This window comes from Galleria mellonella, unplaced genomic scaffold, assembly GCF_026898425.1.
Source record: "Galleria mellonella isolate WM207_F2 unplaced genomic scaffold, CSIRO_AGI_GalMel_v1 utg139, whole genome shotgun sequence".
Taxonomy (NCBI): Eukaryota; Metazoa; Arthropoda; class Insecta; order Lepidoptera; family Pyralidae; genus Galleria; species Galleria mellonella.
Window position 1 is genome coordinate 8,912,466 of NW_026441995.1, and position 19,763 is coordinate 8,932,228.

Below are 19,763 nucleotides of genomic sequence, written 5' to 3' on the forward strand. Positions count from 1 at the left end.
ATAGAACTAAACTAATTTTATCAGCGACTATAAATTCATAGGGAAACTTCTAATTTATGTAAAGGTTTCGATTAGAGAGCGAAAACAAAGCAAATAATGAAATGAGATTTAAGCAATATATATTTCTATATGTCATTAATAGAAAACAATAATATAAAAATTATCTTGCTTCCTAAACAAATATAATGATTTGCAAAAAAATGTCTTTAATCATGAACGGCCATATCAATGAACGACGAAACGTTTTATAGAACATTAGTAAGTAAAATTTATTTATATATCATTCATGAGTAATGTACGGGTACATTTTAAAAAATAAATTGAAAATATTTGTGTTGTAGTAAGTTGTTTTTGCTCTGCAAATATTAGAATAATAATTTTCTTTTTATAAATATCTGTTATAATTAATTAAAATTCGAAATATCTACTCTTAGATTTAATATTATATAAGTTATAAACAGGCAATCAGTCTCTCATTTAAATTACTTTTAATAGGTAGATAGTCCAAAACAATATTATGAAATATTTTATATAACAATTAATATCTAATTGGAAAGAATAAATAAATATATAGTTTTAAATTATTCTTTGAATTTTAATTGGAAACAAAATTTCATGTCTTACCTAAACATCTTCAAGTACCTACAGTATTTATTCATAATATATTAAATTAATTTAATATTATCTCTTTTATAACTTTTATTTTTTTATAGTAACCGACCAAGGTCTTTTTTTAATTTCACATCAAATATTTTTATGTATTAATAAAAACGTGTGTTATAGCGAGTACGTGGCTTGCCTGATGGTAAATTATTACCGCCACCTTATAAGCCTTCGTAGCACCTAAGGTAGCACCGTAAAAATTGCTAGCGTGTAGTCAACCCTAAAAAAGCTTATAACTCCTTTTTAAAATTTTATTTTTATACACCAAAAAAAAAATAGAATAATAACGAAATGAGAGAATTATAAAGCCAAGCGTAGAAATATAGATAAATGTTTCAATGTATTATTTGAAAATAAAATATTTTTAAATATATCGATTTGAGTACACTATGAGGCTCTATAATATGTGTAATGTTTGCCATACAATTGTACCTTTGTTTTCAATGTTTATATTTGTAATTTATGTACGAATTAAAGAGTTTTAGCACTTTATATAAATCTAATATACAATTTAAAAATAATAGAAACATCTTTTAAAATATTCTAGGCAATACGATTGTATGTTAGACGATACCTTTTTCTTATATTAATTTTGCAAAGATCAACGTCGATTTCATCGTAGCTTTAAGGTTGCGCCTAGCGCAGATAAAATTGCAAAGTGTAGGCTCAGGTGGTATGGACATGTATTGAGGTGGCCCAATTGCCACGTTGCAAAGAAATGCCTTTCCATGGAAAAAAGAAAGGACGAGGCAGGCCGCAGATTACCTGCATGTTAAATGTCTAAGAGAATATGAAGAAGCACGGCCTAACCGTTTATAATATACATCAGCGAAACAAATGACAATGCATAATTACGACAGCCGACTCCGTATAACGGAAAAAGGTGAGAGAGAAAAGGAGAAGAAGAAGACAATTTTTTTCGTAGACTAATATCTTAGTTTGATAATCTTTATTTGTATAATTGTATTTCATTGCACGACTGCCATTTTTACATTTTTACACAAAAATAAACAGATACATTGAAATTACATGTCTTGTTTTAAATAACAAATCCGAGGTCATCTAGATTGTGAAACTGCAAAACACATGTACCTACCTAAACATAGCAACGCAGTGTAAACAAATGCCAGAAGCCGTGGCGGGAGACAAAGGCGCCTCGGAAACATGAGGAAGAAATTAGTGCCAGTGGAGAAGGCTATATGCAACGTAGTCGCCGTCTATAGGGAGCGTGGGTGAGCACTTGTACTGGTCTCACTGGTGTACAAAGAATATATAGTATAGTGTGTCTCTTAAATTGGTAAAGTGTATTTTCTTTATAAATATGTAATTAAGTACAATCTGAACATATGTGTTACTAAGGTTTCGATTAATTAAGACTTATTTGTTCTACTACAAGTTTCCTTATTTATATTACATATCACACCTTAAAACTGTTACTAAAATTAATGATCATTAAATACCTCATTCATTATAGATAATATCTACTAGTAATTTTATGAAAGTCACTTGCATCCTTCAATTGATAAAAATCTAATCCAAACTTTTGTCAAATGATTACCAGGTTGACTGGGAGACATCTTTATTTGGAATATGCCCTCCTGTGTATTTCTTTTATGTTATCTATTTTTTTTTTTTAATATGATGTAGTTTAAAGAAATTTAAAGTAACAAATTTTATTTTGAAGTCGTATCTATTTTAGTTGTATATATATGTAGTCGGCTATTTCGGCTTTGAAAGTGTAGATCAGCAATGAGTGTATATTTTTTTGTATCGCTCTAATTGCTAATGCTCTAAAATCTCATATAAAATGTATCATATAGTATATAGTACGCATTTTCTGTCGGTCATAGGGAATCCATTTGATTTCATTGTTCATAGTGGATAGGCGGTGATTATAAGGTTTCATAGGTTCTTTAACTTTTTCAGTATTATAAAAACAGAGTACTTATTTGAGGAATGTAATGGAAAAACAGTTGACACAGCAAACATTATTTTCCACAGAAATTATTTACAGCGCCTGGAGCAATTTGAGAAAGCGATACTGGCTTACGACGAGGCTCTGCGCTGGAATGTGAGTTACTAAAAACAAATAACATTTAGTGTAACCAGATATTGGAATTTAAATAAAACACATAGAATTTTAATACATTTATTTAAATAATGGTTTAAATTTTGAAATATAAAACATTGCCAAATATCTAACTAAAAATAAAAATGTTTATTAAAAAAAAATTGAAGCTGGTCTAATTGCAATGAAAATATTTGAACATTACATTCGATTTGTGACGTCTATCATTCAACGGATTATGGATGATTTATTCAAATCACGATTTAAGGCTCTTAAATCCGAAATCTTTGTCTTAAATAAGCCACTTCGTAATGTTTCTCTGTCAGATCTGTCACAATCAATCAAATTGGGTTAAAAACAAAGGTAGCCCCTGAGACTTCGCATTACCGCAATTCTACTGAAATACATGTAGGACGAGAATTCAGTATTTACAAACATGCAATTAGACGGTAGCCTAAACGTTGATAATGTTTACTCTTGAATCGTTATCTATGGTAGATAAACAGCAAAGTTGATAGTACGATCCATTCCAAAAGCCTTGTTTAATTTGTTTTGCTCTCATTTATATGAAACTGTAGTGCGGCTCTATTGGAGAATGAGTGCGTTCAACTTGATACTCGTAGTTGATGGACAGTTAATTAATGTGCGTGTACTTATTGACTGACGAATGATTGGTTGCGATAAAGATTTCAAATTAGTGTTATTAAAAAAAACAACACTATCAGAACTCAAAATGTATACTTTAAAATAATTTAGTTAAAAAACCGGTCAAATGCGAGTTAAATCATACGCCGGGGGCTTCTGTACATAAATATATAAATATGCGATAAAATTCTTTTTATTGGATTTCTCATACGAATTAGATACCTAATAGTTGTTATTATTGGTATTAAAATTCTTAATATTTTTATTTTGAACCATAATCGTAGTAAAAAACTGGACTGGTTAACTAAGTTTGTTTTTAGAGGATTTTTGATATTTTATTTAAAATTATTTTTTGTAGATTTGTGTTCTCTATTGACAATCACAATACCACTACGTGTTATAAAATATATTTCTTCTATATTTTTTATTGTAATAATTAATATGTAGGTACCATATAGCGAAACAAATACATGCAAAAATTGTTAGTTCTGCACTTTTATTAGCTTTAGTAGAAAATGTATTATTTCAAAAATATTCTTACAGCATTTTTAAATAAAATAATTGTCAATTTGGTTTTCTTCAACATTTCCATTTCTATGTAATCTCCATAGACACTTTGATATTATCAAAATGCCTAAACCAACGCGGAGACTGTTATCCTATTTGCATATCGACCTTCGTCCCATTTTCATTGTTATATTTTAAGTAAAAATATGTAAAATTCAATTCGGGTTTTGGTTAAACGACAGCAGCTCTAACTTAATTTGTGAAACCCCAACGCTTAGATTAGAGACAAGGCCGGAAAGAAATATAAAATGATTGGATTTGAATTTGATTTTGTTTTGTTATGCAACATTTTGTTTATTGTTTTGGCTAAAATTAATCTTCTAAGTATTCTGTTCAATAGAACGAAATACTCAAAAAGAATAATATTCAATAATAATAGTAATATAATAACCCATATAATATTTTTTCCTTATTTTATATATTATGTTGTATAATATCCTAGAAAGTCACGTAAAGTATTAGAGAATGCGGAGGATTGTATGTATGTAGAATGGACGTTAATTATCAAAGGTCACTAAAAGTTGGCCCTCGCACGTAACATGTGATGGCGATGTTGTCGTTATGCGAGCAGATATCTATTAAGAAATCTAATATAACTCCCTTATTTTGATGGGATACGCTATATCAGCCTTATATATGTATACTTTGATATCCAGTTTTAGTATAACCTATTATTATTCACATTAAAATAGTTTTTATTTAAGTATACTTTTATTCATTATCATAGGTTCAGAAGTAATTTTTTATATACTTTCATCTAGTAATACAAAAATCTAACGATTTTTACGTTTCATAATATGTAATTATACAAATAATTATGTGTTATTTATAAACATGATAAATAATGTCGTGGTATTCTATAGAGAAGATATTATTTTAAACAGTGTAAATTTATTTAACCTTTTTATAACTATACATTTAAATATCTACGATCTGTATCGATTTTAATATTTATAAAATAAATCAATATTCGTTTAGTTTGTTATTCATCATAATCTCGCTAACTGTAAATACGCATTCGAATCTTGCGGCAGTTCTGGCGATGCTTCACAACAATAATTACAAGTATGTTTTTTATTGGGAACTGGTATGAATTTTCGAATTGAAAAAAAAAAAAAAATTTACAGGATTCCGATGTGCGTTCACTTCTCGGTCGGAGTTTGGCGAGGGCTAAAATGACGCATTACTCGGGAGCATTAGCAGACGCGGCAAGAGCAGCCGGTAAGGATTAATCGATATTTTAATTTGCTCCCTGAGGGAGATTTTGTTTTGAAACACTCGTCTGCATATGAACTTGTATTTTGTTTATGGTTCTGCACTTGTATTTACATGAATGTATGTACTCATAATTAATGGCAATACTATACCTTAAGTTTAAGTACATTACCTAATGTTGATTAAAGAACATTATTTTTAGAATTAGAACCTGAAAACATGACAGCTCTACAAATTCGTGCATATACTGACTATGAGAAATGCACTTTTGAGCGAGCCTTGGTTTTCGCCACCAGAGGTCAACGAGAGCGTCGTTTCCCACCCAACTTTGCTGAGTGTGCCAGACTAGCTGAGGAAACGGTGAAAATAGTTTTATATATTAAATAAACTTACTATATGTCTATCTCTCTTAAGAGCATTGTACATTTGAAAGTGCCCCGGGTTTTGGTGAGATAAATTCACTATACAATAAACTTTACAGCGCTGTATCTAACTTATCATGGAATAGATAAGTATTGATTTCATTCAACTGGTATACAAGTTTGGTGCATTTATGTATATTTTTATACTACTATGGAAGTAAACAAGCATACGGGGAGTCTGATGGTAAATGATTACAGTAGCCGTTTAAATAATAATTACAGTAAATTATATGTAAAAATTAAATAATTACTGGATTTTTAATACGCAACACTGGGACGTTTAAAACGTTTAAAACTCTCGTATCACGATGTTCGTTCATCTCCGCATCATACTGATCTCTGAAACAGCTCAACCGATTTTAATGATGTATTGTCAATATGTATAGTGTGTGTTCCAGCTTGATAATATTTCCGTGGAGTAAAACAACGCTTGTCAGATCAACTAGTTTAGATATAAAATCTTTAATAATGTAGAAGTACCTAAGAAAAAGAGTATACTTTCAGTTATTAAATATTTAATCTTGTAAATATAGCTAGTCAATATCTTTCGCAGATTCGAGAATGTGTAGGCAATAATGCAAGTAAAGTTTTATCTGCAGCTGTATCTCTTTTGCATCGGATCGAATTAAAAAGAGATTCTATTGATGTTGAAACACCTGCAGTACTGCAGCGAAAAAGTCGAATGCAATCGCAACCTATGCACCAGGTATCTTCGTAAATGTAACTAATATAACGAAATATTAAATAATAATTGAAATAAACAACACCAGTATGATTATTTACTAATATCTATCGAATTAGTACATGCAGCTAGTGTACGTTGCTTCTGATCTAACTGAAAGTGTATCCTATATTTTAAAAAGTGTCCAACCTAACACCAGACTAATATATACTTATTTTTCCTAATATTATATAACTTATTATTTAATAAATAGTATTTAACTGTTAATTTTTTTAAGGAAATAATGCAACTCTACACTATTTTAAATAGATCTGTAGATGTTCTTAGCATATTAATATAGTGTACATAATATTGGCTTTGATTCCACACCTACGACAGTATTTGATATCGACGTTGTGGCCAATTAGTTAACTGCAATATATGCTTATATATTGCAATAATGCCCAGATATTGTAATAACGTTTCCTTAGCAATTTAAAAATTAGTTACTTAGTTTCTAGTTATTCTTAACCTTAAAAGATGAATAAGTATTTAGGCTATTTAACTATGCCAAAATAATTCAATAAATATATAAGTCAGATCAAAGGTTTTTTGATCCAGTTACTTAATTTTCCACTTTTAAATAAATGAAACCTTCTATAAATCGTATTATAATTTAATAGAATACAATGTAAGAACATTATATGTAGTAAAAACGTACAATTCGTGGTTTTATACTGATTACACAACGTAGATAAATTACTCATAAGTCTGTATTGTGTAATATATCTATTATTCATTATTAACAAGTATTGAATAATAGATATATTAAATAAAATGGAGTAATTTTACATTAGAGTGAACAGTACACTAATTGGACATTAATAAACTAAATGGCAAAAGTTTTAAAACAACGATATACTCTGAGAGTAGCATCTATTAAAAAGAAGTAACCTCGAAAACTTCATTTGTTTCTCTTGTCCCCTCATTTAACTTAAAGACTCATTAATTTGTATGGTAGGTAAGTACAATTTTTAAAACCTCTGCTAACAATTTTTTTTAAGTCAGTTTCGGCAACAAAGGTAAAATTTGTGTTTTTTTTTTAATGTTTTATTATTTTTTATTATAATGACTTTCTTTTTCTTTCAGGTACAAGAAATTTCGCGTGCTGAACAACAGAGGGTGAAACGAATTTCACGGTTGATGGCATCTAAATATTTAGAGCAAATGGCCTATGATAAATATTTTCTCACTAATTTATGTAAAGATGAAAGATTGGCGTCAGCTAATAAAAAAGGAGCCATACAATTGCAAGAATTAGCTAATAAAGCTTTAGAAAATATTGAAAAACGTCAGGTATTTACCAAAACCTATTTGATCTTCAACGGTATTTCCTAGGTATTTTTTTTTTCATAGCAAAATAATTACTAATATTAAGATTTTGTTAGTTTAAGTCTTGACCTGGACCTAGAATAGTATAATTTTTTATAGGTAGCTACTATTCAATGTTATACTAATTAATAATACTTATAGAATCATTTGATATGTACTTACAAAACTGCTAATCTGTCTAGCAACGTTTGAGTCTCCTTACATCCCTTTATATTATTACTAGCAAGCAACCCGCTCCGGCTTCGCTCGGACTATTTACAAAAAATATAAAATAGCCGAGGAGATGTAGATTTCTGTAAAATTGGTTGAGTAGTTTTTGAGTTAAATCGTAACAAACAAAAATCTATCATCTTTCTTCATTATACATAATATTAATTTACATTGATATACTATCTAAATTTTCGACAATGAATTGTGACAATGAATGTTTGTTACTCAATTATGCTTAAACGGCTGAAGAGATTTGAATAAAATTTTGTACACAGGTAGATTGTATCCTAACTTAACACAGGATAATTTATACATTAACACGCGGGTAACGCCGTGGGGAATAGCTAGTATTTTATAAAAGTAATGGTTTTGCTATTATTTTCACAAGGCTGTACTCCGAATACGTCAGCCTATGTATGCCGCTGTAGCTTTAGAAGCAGCTGCGAGAGCACGTCTTTACAAAACACGTAAAGAGCAACTCACCCGAGCTCAAAAACAGCATATCAGAGATGCGGAAAGACTTATAAGAGCAGCACGAGTCACATATGAAGAGCGAGATACAAGCAACTGCTTAGAAAATGCAGAGTTTGCAATGGAACAAATATCAAGAATACCAGCAAACTTACTACCTGGGAAAGAAAAATTCTTACAAGAGTTATACAATATAGTTGCTGAAGCTTTCTTAGATCAGGTTAGTTTTTTCAATATCTCAAAAAAGTTACAAATTAAATAACCCTTTTGTATTTTATTATTTTTGTTTTATTTATCAATTGTCTTATTTCTTTTAATTTGTAATCTATACGAATAGAACTTTGTTTGTAAAATATTGCTCCTTGGCAAATGCACATTTGAAAAATCAAGGCTCTCATAATTGTTTTTTTGTTTTTTAATGAGTATTTATTGGTTTTAAAGTTTATTATATCTTTTCACAAAACAAATTACTGTACTATAATTATGCACTACCTGCTTCTACCTAATTTAATTTATACCTCTCCCTATCGTTAGGTAAAAAATACTTAAATACGAGCCGCATGCTCGTTTGCCCCCTGTGTTGTAAAAAAAAAACCTAAATGCGTGGATTATAAATGTGTTGTCACCTATTTGTATGTATCGGAAAATTCAAATCGTAGAATTAGATTGATATAATAAGTGGTACATATTACATTTAGAAACGTGTTAAAACAACTATGAGTGAGACTGATCGTGAAAAAAGAGCGTTTATATTGCTCGGCATGGTGTTATCTCGTGAGCCGAGTCGTGATTCGGTGCTGCGGGTTCGACCACCAGCGCCACCGCGGGATGCCAAGTAATTTTTTTAATTATTATTTTCAAAATACAAATTTATAGTATCATATTTTTATGTAACTTAAGAGATATTGTTCAAATATTTTGTATTAGGTTTCGTTTTTTTTTATGAATGATAATAGTATGCTAACCCCGCTTACGTTATCGGTATACGCTAGCGAAGCACTGATGATAGATGATAGGTGAGGATTTTTTTATGACGACTTTCACAAGATTTTTATGGACCTGATAGAGTACATTGCTAGTAATGGGGCTGTTAGACCCCATTACTAACAGTTTTTTTAGGGAGGGTGGGGGTAATAATAATCTACCTAAGAATCTACTACACCTATCAGATGTAGTAGATTGTTAGATTGTGTGTGAATATATTCTCCTCCGAATTGAGTATTAAATAAAAATATCCTGCTTGTTAATACAGTAGGTATTATAATTCTGTTAGAATTCCATTTCATAAATAAGAATATGAATATAATGTGATTTCATTTACATTCATTCAATTGTTATATTCGTGAATGCGTAACAACGTCCAAATTCTTTATAAATTTACATTTGTAATGCTAATATGATATTTTATGAAAGCGTGGTGTAAACAAGGTTACGCTTCACTTAATTGTAAACAGTCATCACAAATTTATAAACATCCCTGGACATTAGGCATTTACAGTCATATCAACATCAGAGGAGTCGCCGATGCAAATAAAAGTAATAATAAAATTTTATAATAATAATAATAAATTTTAATTACGTAATGTTTTATCAAGTGATTAAACTCTATTATTACGTGTGGTTGTTGCATGAGTAATTGCATTCTGTGCAGACGTCGCTTGCGAGTTTTGGAGAGAGGTTTAACATTAAGCTCTCGTGCGCCCGAACGCTGTTACATACTCCATGAACTAGCGCGGCTGCATGTAGATACTAAGCAAGCGCACAGAGCGCGCTTCTACGCTACTAAATGTCAAGCTGGTATTTGACTTTACTTATTTTGAAGGTACATTACACGTAAAAAGCGATTATAAATATGTCACCACGCCTAATATATAATAAACCATAATAAAAATTATTCTTGATTGGATATTATAGTCTATTACCTATATAAAATGATTCTGCACCGTCTCGCTTACATATGTCTCGCTTAAATGCAGAAGATTAAAAATTTTATTTTTTTAAATATCATGTAGATTGAAAAAATTATTGTCGTGGTAATTAGATGCACGTGTCGAAATTATAAGCCTTATTACCATTTATGTACAATGCCGTAAAATGAAATAGAGTATCTCAATGTTATTCTATTCTGTTAACTTTTGGCTTCAAGAGTATTCAATTGACAGGAAAATTTCTGTACGAATTTTTAAAATAATACTGATATAAGAATATCCTGTAATTTTTATGTCTTTTTTACTTTGGATATACTATATCTTTTATTATTACTTTTTGCTTGTATAACGTAATACATATTAAATATTACTTTATTAGGCAATGTTCAACCAACTTTGGAGAAGCAATTATGGATTTGACAATATTTTTTACAGTTTATATTGTCTACAACAATTATGATGAATTCCTGTAATTAGCAGCAATTACTTCTTAACTTACGTTAGTCCTGAATTAAAATACCTTAAAACATTTGGCAATAACATATAGTTTATGGGAATTACTACTACTAATTATTACGTACTAATTTTGTCAAAATTCAATCTGGAACAGAATTATAATATTATCATAATACATTGTTATTTTACTCTTTTAATAGCATCTTTTATGTCGTTCCTTTTATTGCCATGACTGACGGAACAGACCCCGCTTTATCGCTAATTAACAACATAAACTACAGGTTGTTCAATTTATCACTTTCGTAGTTTAATTCCTTTATATTTTATGCGCAGAATGCCGTGCTGCAAACCAACGTGTGTGGCTTTTAAACGCCACATTTCTTCTAGCGCGCTGTCATTTGCTACAAAATAATCGCCCAGAAGCGCGCGCTGCCCTCATAGAAGGAACAGGATTATCACGCACATTTGGATATGATGATGTAGCTGCATTCTTTGATACTGTTAGTAGTTATTTTACGTACGATAGAATATTGTTTTTCTTTTTTAATAATTGATACCTAATTGGAAAAGATTTTTTTATTAAATATATGAAAGTATAATTATAGCGCTCTTTTTCATATCCCAAAATATAATAAAAAGCGACTGTAGGAATTAAGAACCAAAATATGAAAAAATAATGATAGGAAATTAGTGTTTGCAGATAGCTCAGGACCGCTCCTTATGACAGTCTATGGGAGAGGCCTATGTTCAACAGTAAACAGGTAATGGCTAAGATAGATAAGAGAAAATAACCTCAAAAAATATGATTCCATACGAATCTGCTTGATTAGCGTGACAGCTAAATCTTTATTAGTTTTCTAAATGTTTTTTCATATATTTGGACAAGGATCAAAATACAATTTGAACCAATTTAGGATCTGTTACAAATCTAATTTTAGGAACCAAAAATTTACACATATATTTTAGCAAAAATTTTTTATCTATCTCTATGAGTTTTAGGCATACACATAAATTCCAATTACACACATGGTCCATAATTAGAGTGAACTGATGGCAATAATGACTTAGATCCTTATAATTCACTAAATACATTACAATGATTTACGACATAAAATTTTCTTTATTATCACAATTACGAAACTCTACCTTAATGTTGACACGATACGGCACTTACCCGTTTTTAATAGCAAGATTGCAGAGCTTAGGACCCGAGATAAATGAGGATAAACTTTAACAAAACAAAGGATCAATCTGAAAATTCATCTACTTAATCATTCTGTAGGCCTACTTAATTAATTATTTTTCTACATTAATATATTACGTACATCTGACATTATATGGGGATATATGCGGTCGGATCCATGAGTGCCCTTAAGATATAACTCAAGTGTGGACCGGCGGTAGAATGGTATTTATGACCGGCATCCTCCCTACGTAATTTCTCTTGGTAATTCCCATAATCCTAATTAAGCCAAGCTTTCATTGCTCCGAACTCCCTTTAAGAATAAGGAATTACATATAACCACTAGATGTGTAAGTTGACCCATCTAATGCAACTTAACAAAGTTTTTTATAATATATTATGCTTATAGTGTAAAATTGCGTCATCAATAACGTCAAATAAGTGATAATTTATTAAATATATTGTAATAATATATATTTAATTAAAACTTGTTATTTTGTCTCCTTTAAATAATTACAACAAAATAACAAAAATATAGCATTTACAAAATATAAATAATTATTAATATTAAATATATTAATCTTGTCACGTTTTACACTTTCACACTTCATTTAAGTATATTTTTAATAACTCTGCACTTGATTTTAATAATTAATTATATAATAGGCAGGGCTAACTCTGTCTTGGTCCGAATTGGTAACTACTATTTTATTTTAATTGAAGTCAATCGATTTTTGTGGAAAAGTCTTAAATTATATTTTCTTGTACAGTGCGTAAACATCTCACTAGAAGGCGACATAGTCTCGACAGAAGCCGCCCTGGAAAAACGTGAAAAAGCCATGGTAAGCTTGATGCAAGACGATGATTTACGATCTGCTGCTGAGCACCTCTTTAGAAGGATGTCAGTCATACCAGCAGCCAGGTATTTATTTTGCTTTTTACTAATATTATACACTATTTATAAAGTCAGCTACATATACTTGCAGCAATTAGAACAAGAAGTATTCAAAGATATAGTTCATCTGTGTATCAAATATCATTAAAATTCGTTTAGCCATTGAAGTGTAATTTAGTAACAGTCTTCTAAATATTCACGAATCTTAAAAACTTTTACATTTATAATATTCGAAGGATAATGAATGTTGGTAAGGAAGTTTAGCTATTTAAAAGTTTGTGTATTATGTTATTTAAATGTTTGTATGTGTGCGTGTATATATCGATTTTTGTTACTCAAGATTAAAAGACTAAATGAATTTGAATAAAAATTGATACACAGATGAAAAGTACGTATTTATTTTATATGTTATAGATATGTGTTGATGTAGCTACTGTTCGTTTACTGCTTTTGCAAATTTACACAAGTTCAATTTGAACATTTATTAACCTATAAACTGTAAACTACTTGAAGAGCTATTCGCTCGAATAATGAAATTATATGTACAGAACAAATATTAATTTTAAAACAACATACCGGTTCAAGTTCTGTTCGGAATATTAAAAATCACTGTAACAACTTCGAGAAAAACAGTATTTGTTGCCATTAATATTCGAAATGGCACAAATTATTTATATATGACATAATAAGGAATAAATATTGGTTATATATATATATATATATATATATATATATATATATATATATATATATATATATATATATATATATATATATATATATAATATAATATTTTTATCTAATAAAAATGTATTTAGTTAATCGAAAGTTGTATCAATTTATATTTTTATACCGTCTACATACAGAAAGTCACAAGCGTAGTTAGTATCTAAACTCTCTTTTATTTATCGCAGACGATTCTCTATAATGCCAGGCACGCGTGTGGAGGATCCTATGCCTCCCAATGCTGCCAGTCGTCGCATATCCATCATACCCCGGGCTCAACAACCCACGCGTATACAGTACAGGACATGCCGTACATTGGGATTCCAAGATTTCGACATATAAATACAACCTTTATTTTTATATTCGAATATTTTTATAAATTATGAGTTAAATTCGTCGACATTTATATGTATGACTGATTTTATACGAATATAATACTTGGTTTAAGCAATCGGATACTTATACAGTAAGTACCTGTGTATACAGCATTTTTTTCATTTTATGCCGATTCTAATGTCAGTTATAGTATAATGTTATCGAATCATTTTGGTATTAAATATTTATTTTCTAATATTTTTCATGATTTATTTATTATTAATGTAGTTATATTTATTAAATATATTTTTATTGAAATATCTTCTTTATGCAATATGGAGTGTCCAAAATGCTGACGGAAATTTGGTGAAATCTGATGGAAATTTGTAACCATTGCCTATAGATTAGATTAAAAAATACCTAGAAAGTGACAGTAATATAACTGGAAACATTTGTTTTTTTTTTCGGTTAATAAGTAATTATGTCAAAACAAACATTAGATAGGAATTTCAGAGAAATCATTCGAATTAATATTAATTGTTCAATTTTATTACCATACACCCCGCCACAAGCTAAAGTTTTATCCCGACTATCAACCTTATCTTCATATTTATAATCAAACTTATTTTTATACTTATAATAATAATACGCAAGAATTAATGATTAACGAATAAAATGTATAAGACCTAAATAATTACATATTCAACACGAGACATTTTCATTCAAATATATTATCTAAATATAACGGGTATATATCATTCCTATTATGGTAACTATCTAGTAAATATCAAAAATTTTTAGATATATATTTTTCTATTTCTAAGACATATCTTAATAGATTATTATATCAAATCAACAAAGTAATTTGTCGGGAAACGAAAATCTTATAATTTATTATTTATATGTAATAAAAATATCGAATACAAATTTATTCATATTTATTTTTTATGACTAATATTTTCCCGGGACACGTTTATTGTCAAGGATAAAAAGATACCTATTTCTTTACGCATCACTAATAACTACTACGTATATACTAAATTTTATTTCAATTGATTGAACTGTTAAAATGCTAATAAAAAATATTTATTCTTTGTAACAAAAATATCGCAAAAGAGATAGTGTTTCTATTAAATATTCAAATAGTTTTGTAGATATAAAAGGATCAGTTTTAAATTAAGAATACAAAGAGAATATCAATTGAAATAAAAAATACGAATACATCCACAATTGAAAGCTAAAATACAGACAAGTTCAAAATGTTAAATACAAATAGGTTGTAAATTATTCAGAAACACGTAAAATACAAAATTATATAGGAATCATACAAGCAGTTTGTCTTAAATTATTTTATGTTGACAAAATGCATAAAATTTACTCTCTCTGTCACAAGAAAGCCTTTGTACTCGTGTTTAAAGTACTTCAAAGCAGAGCGTCAATCATCCTTCTCATAAATGAAGTAAAATGTTCTTGTTCTTAGATAAACAGCAATTAAGTACATTTCTGTGTCTATTCAAAAATTATAACTGTTTGTGAATTTCTTTGTTATTTCATGACTCCACTACCATCACGAAAACATCATTAGTATTTGAGATGCACAAACTGGTAATATACAGCAATATATAATATTTTAGTTACAATATCTATTTACTGGCCCAACAACGAACCCACCCTTAAATATTACCAATGCGAAATTTTATTTTGGTCGATAAAATTTCGCATATATAATATATAATATTATATATACGAAATATATATAATATATATATTTCGTATATATAATATTACTTTGTTTGTTCCCATATATATAATATATAATATTATATATATGGGAACAAACAAAGTTACGAATAAAATCTAATGAATAATATTCTTGAGAATTCATATTTTTAAATGATTGCCTTTGCTTTTTTTCTTTGTTAAAAAATACTTACTTTAGTTAGTCGATTAGTACTATTTTAATCAATTTCACGATTTCTGTACGTTCAAATATTTTTGTTATTATAAAATTTGATTCTAAGACTTTTTTGTGACCATATTAATTAACATAATAATTTTTTTATAAGCTAAAATTCCAGAAAGTCTGTTCAAAATGTTAATAATAATATTGCATATAAAATGGTTTTATACTGTATTTCAGATTTACAATAATGTCCTACCGATCATGATCGTATGATTCTCGTTTTCCATATTTATGTTTACCGATAACGGGAGAAAATAAGGTTTTAATGTTATAGTCTAATAAATTGTTATTACATGAATAAGCTTTAAAAAGAGCTAAAGTCTGTTAATGTTGAATATTTGTGAATGATTTATTTAAGAAATTATATTATAATAAACTAAATATCAATGATGCATAAGACTCCTATCGATCTACCACATAAATTTTGGTTTAGCTTGATAAAAATTAAATAATATTACATAGACACACTACTCATATACACCTATATTTTACGTCATAGATATACACTGTAAATCTGATCTAATCTTTATTACTAATTTAATAATCTAAATTTACTAAGTTAATGGCTATTTTCTTATTAAAACAGTTTTTAGTGAATTATGTGCCATTTTGCTAAAGTCCGCATCACTGGTTAGTCCATTAGGTATAAATATCTTGTTTCAACCATTAGTTTGGGTATGGTTGACAATATTTGAGAGTTGATTACTATTATTATTAGTAGAGGTTCTACGACCTACCCTATTAATCATTAATCTCTGACAGTTATTCGGTCTACGCACATGTTGCGACACAAGTTTCAACTTTAAACGAAACATCTTCAGGTAATTAATAGACCGCTATTTGGCGCTTAGTTTTGATTGAAAAATAATATGATACTATCTACAAGGTAAGTAAAAAGAAGATTATTATATGGTGTTTTATGGCGCTATCGCTAGTAATATATATACAGGTTTCCTCTGGAAAATACTGTCAACATCGTCATCATATCATCCATTACTTGTTTACTGCTGAACATAGGCCTCTCCCATAAGGGAAAGTTTCGCTAGTAATTGTCATGCTTGGCATACGTATTGGCAACCGCAGTTAAGCTTTTGTGATATTTTAAGAGCGACGCTGCTGCCCATCTCTCGACCATTAAGTTTAGTCACCTCTTCAAAACCCACGGAAAAGGAAAGGTTGGCCTATTCTATGACAGGACCACACAGTGGAAAATATATTTATAGTCAATTCTTGATGAATTTGTCACGACGACTTACTGATGTAACATCTTCCTTGTATAATATCATCTCTCATTCGTACTGTGCTATCGTAAATCAATATCACAGGTGAAGTTACCATTCCAATTATGTGAATTAAAAATGGCCTCTAAATAATATAGGTATAACAATATAATTCGTGCCTGTATGCTGTTAAATAATGGGCTGTCAAAATAATTGAGCATTCCAATAACTTATTATGAAACCCAGGCCAGTGAATTATTCAATTATTAATTCATTACAAAGATGCATCAAATTAATGCCGGAAAATGAACAGAATCGCCATTAAATTTTCATAATGAACCAATAATAATAATTTACATTCGATCATCGGTATCGTGAGTATATTTAAAATTTAATTCAATGTCATATAGGCCAATAAATATGATATATCAGTAATTATAATTACTTTATATAATTTTGATCAAAATTAAATACTATTTATACGTATCTACTATACTATTATATGTTTAATTTTCTCAGAATAATTAGTGTCCAATTATGAATTTAATCTTATTTTTATCTAACCAGTATCATTTTTATAGATAACGAGCCGAAACGTTCTTTGAAATTTTGTAAAAATATAACGTCTCGTCCAATTCAAATTACGATGAGTGTGAATTCAGTAGAGTATTCGCTCTTTGTCGTAAGATAATTAGGTACTTTTTAATTGACTTTCGAAAGGAAAGGCTTCTCTATTCTTTTAATTTTTTTTTGTTGCTTCTGAATTCGAAACTGATATTGATAGGCCCCTTTGTAATTGATAGGGTTTCATTCCCTCGTTAGTCTCATATTATTTTCATGATTGATGTCACCGTTTTACTTTGTAAAATTTTTCAATTAGTATGAACCAATTTCGCGTTATAAATATGACTACTGCTTACTATTTAAATATTCTTATACTAATACTTCTACGAAACATCTGGTCGTCAATCGATGTTTTGTCATAAATAAAGTCACTGCTTTTTTTGCAGAGTAAAATCTATTCGTTTATTTTTTATAACAAAAATATTATTTTTTGACATCGATGTGTGACAGAAATGAATTCGTCAAAATATGATATGATATGATATGATACAGTTTTCATATAAATAAGTTAATAATGCAGAGATTTGTGATAAGTAGTAATAAGGCGAATACTTTGCAAAGCAAACAGAAAAAAAAATGACAATGAGTTTCATTACAGTGGTTTTTGTTATTCTGATTGGATACTTATGTAAATGAATGATTTGGGCACAAGAAAATCAGCATATTTTTGAAATATCTACCATGCGATGTTATGAGATGATAAAAATATACGACTATGATTATAATATTGTAGATACCTACATAATATTATACATTATTATATACCTACTACGTATAGCTGTATTGTATTGTAAAATCTTTATTGTACATAATTTACATTGAATACATAAAAAAGATTTAATACTCAATCGCTGTATGTGACAACCCCAAATATTTTGATTCATAGAGTATTAAATATTACACATTGTTACATTAATATGTACAACAATAATATATTAGTAATAATAATATTAGTAATATTAATTTAGTAAAAAATACATACATACATATTTGTTATGCCTGTTTCCCATTGAGGTTGGCAGAAATGATGGAAGCCCAAATGCTTCGATTCAAACAGTAAAAAAATAAAACTTTACAATTTGAAAATATATAATTGATTATTGATTATTTTAAAAAATATATAGAAAAAAAAATCTTCTCTTTACACTTATAACTGCTAGCGAACTAAAACGTTAATCCTGCAATAGTATTCTGTCATTAAAAATTTGGTTTTTGATAGCAAATACAGATGGTATTTGAGAAATTATGAAGCAAAACATGAAAGAGGTGAAAATTTTTAATGTAGTTTTATTGCAATGTATTCTTTGAATAACATTTTAGTTGGAGTTTGAGGAGGATGCTTTTTAAATAATAAAACAAAAACATTGAAAACTGTTAAATTGTTTTTGAAAATAGATAATTGCGATGTTGCCATACCTCAGTAAGTAAAAGCTATGAATACTCTTAAGTTATTAATATAACGTATATATAATATTTTAAATGTAAGTATAATTTATTTATACGATGTCTCTACAGTAGTAAGAAACATAATAGTAAAAAAATATACTAAAACTACAGTTAATAATAGATCTTTAAGGTTAAAAAAATATACAATAATATACTAGGCAAATATTTTATTATTTTAATTGTTCTTTCCTAAAATAAAAAAGTAGGTTTTAATACTGGTTAATTAATTAAGCACAAAAATAATAGTATAGTGAAAACTGTAAGGATTTGGATAGTATATATTTATCTTTTATAGGGTAACATTGAATTTCAAATATACCTACATTAGATTCAATATTCTCAACAGTAATACCTATTAGATTTTACAAGTTTGACGTTTGCAAATCCCGATACTCTAAAAGTTACTAGTTCCTACAATCTGTATCGACTGTGACAGTGACATATCTATGTACTAAAATATCACGTTGTAGTTAGGTATATAGGTATATTTCACCTCTATTTTAAGGGATGGTTCATTAATTATTGTGTGACGGGAACACCGTGGGGCAACCGGAGGCTGACAAATTTGTATCATTTTCCCTCATGATTAATGGGCAATTTGAAATTTTCGTTATTGTTGTCACACAATACGTGATAGCGAATGGCACTGATTAATAAACCGTTTCAACTGTAATTAGAAACGTATATTGTTTG

The 19,763-nt window shown here is 28.7% G+C and overlaps 1 protein-coding gene across 1 annotated transcript; it reads left to right on the forward strand.

Annotated features, from left to right (window-relative positions):
- The first annotated feature begins 1,656 nt into the window (after positions 1–1,656).
- Positions 1,657–14,147, forward strand: LOC113513610 (uncharacterized). Its single transcript, XM_052903466.1, has 12 exons — positions 1,657–1,895; positions 2,665–2,734; positions 5,071–5,164; positions 5,361–5,518; positions 6,134–6,286; positions 7,391–7,597; positions 8,232–8,534; positions 9,013–9,149; positions 9,966–10,111; positions 11,032–11,198; positions 12,652–12,803; positions 13,691–14,147. Exons 1-12 carry the CDS (start codon positions 1,828–1,830, stop codon positions 13,842–13,844), a joined length of 1,809 nt encoding a protein of 602 aa, XP_052759426.1. The 5' UTR covers positions 1,657–1,827; the 3' UTR covers positions 13,845–14,147.
- Positions 14,148–19,763: the final 5,616 nt, after the last annotated feature.

Coding starts and splice junctions, on each gene's coding strand:
- LOC113513610 (XM_052903466.1), top strand. CDS start 1,828: ATGAGGAAGAAATTAGTGCCAGTGGAGAAGGCTATATGCAACGTAGTC. Junction 2,735..5,070: donor ACGAGGCTCTGCGCTGGAAT/GTGAGTTACTAA, acceptor AAAAATTTACAG/GATTCCGATGTGCGTTCACT. Junction 12,804..13,690: donor TCAGTCATACCAGCAGCCAG/GTATTTATTTTG, acceptor TATTTATCGCAG/ACGATTCTCTATAATGCCAG.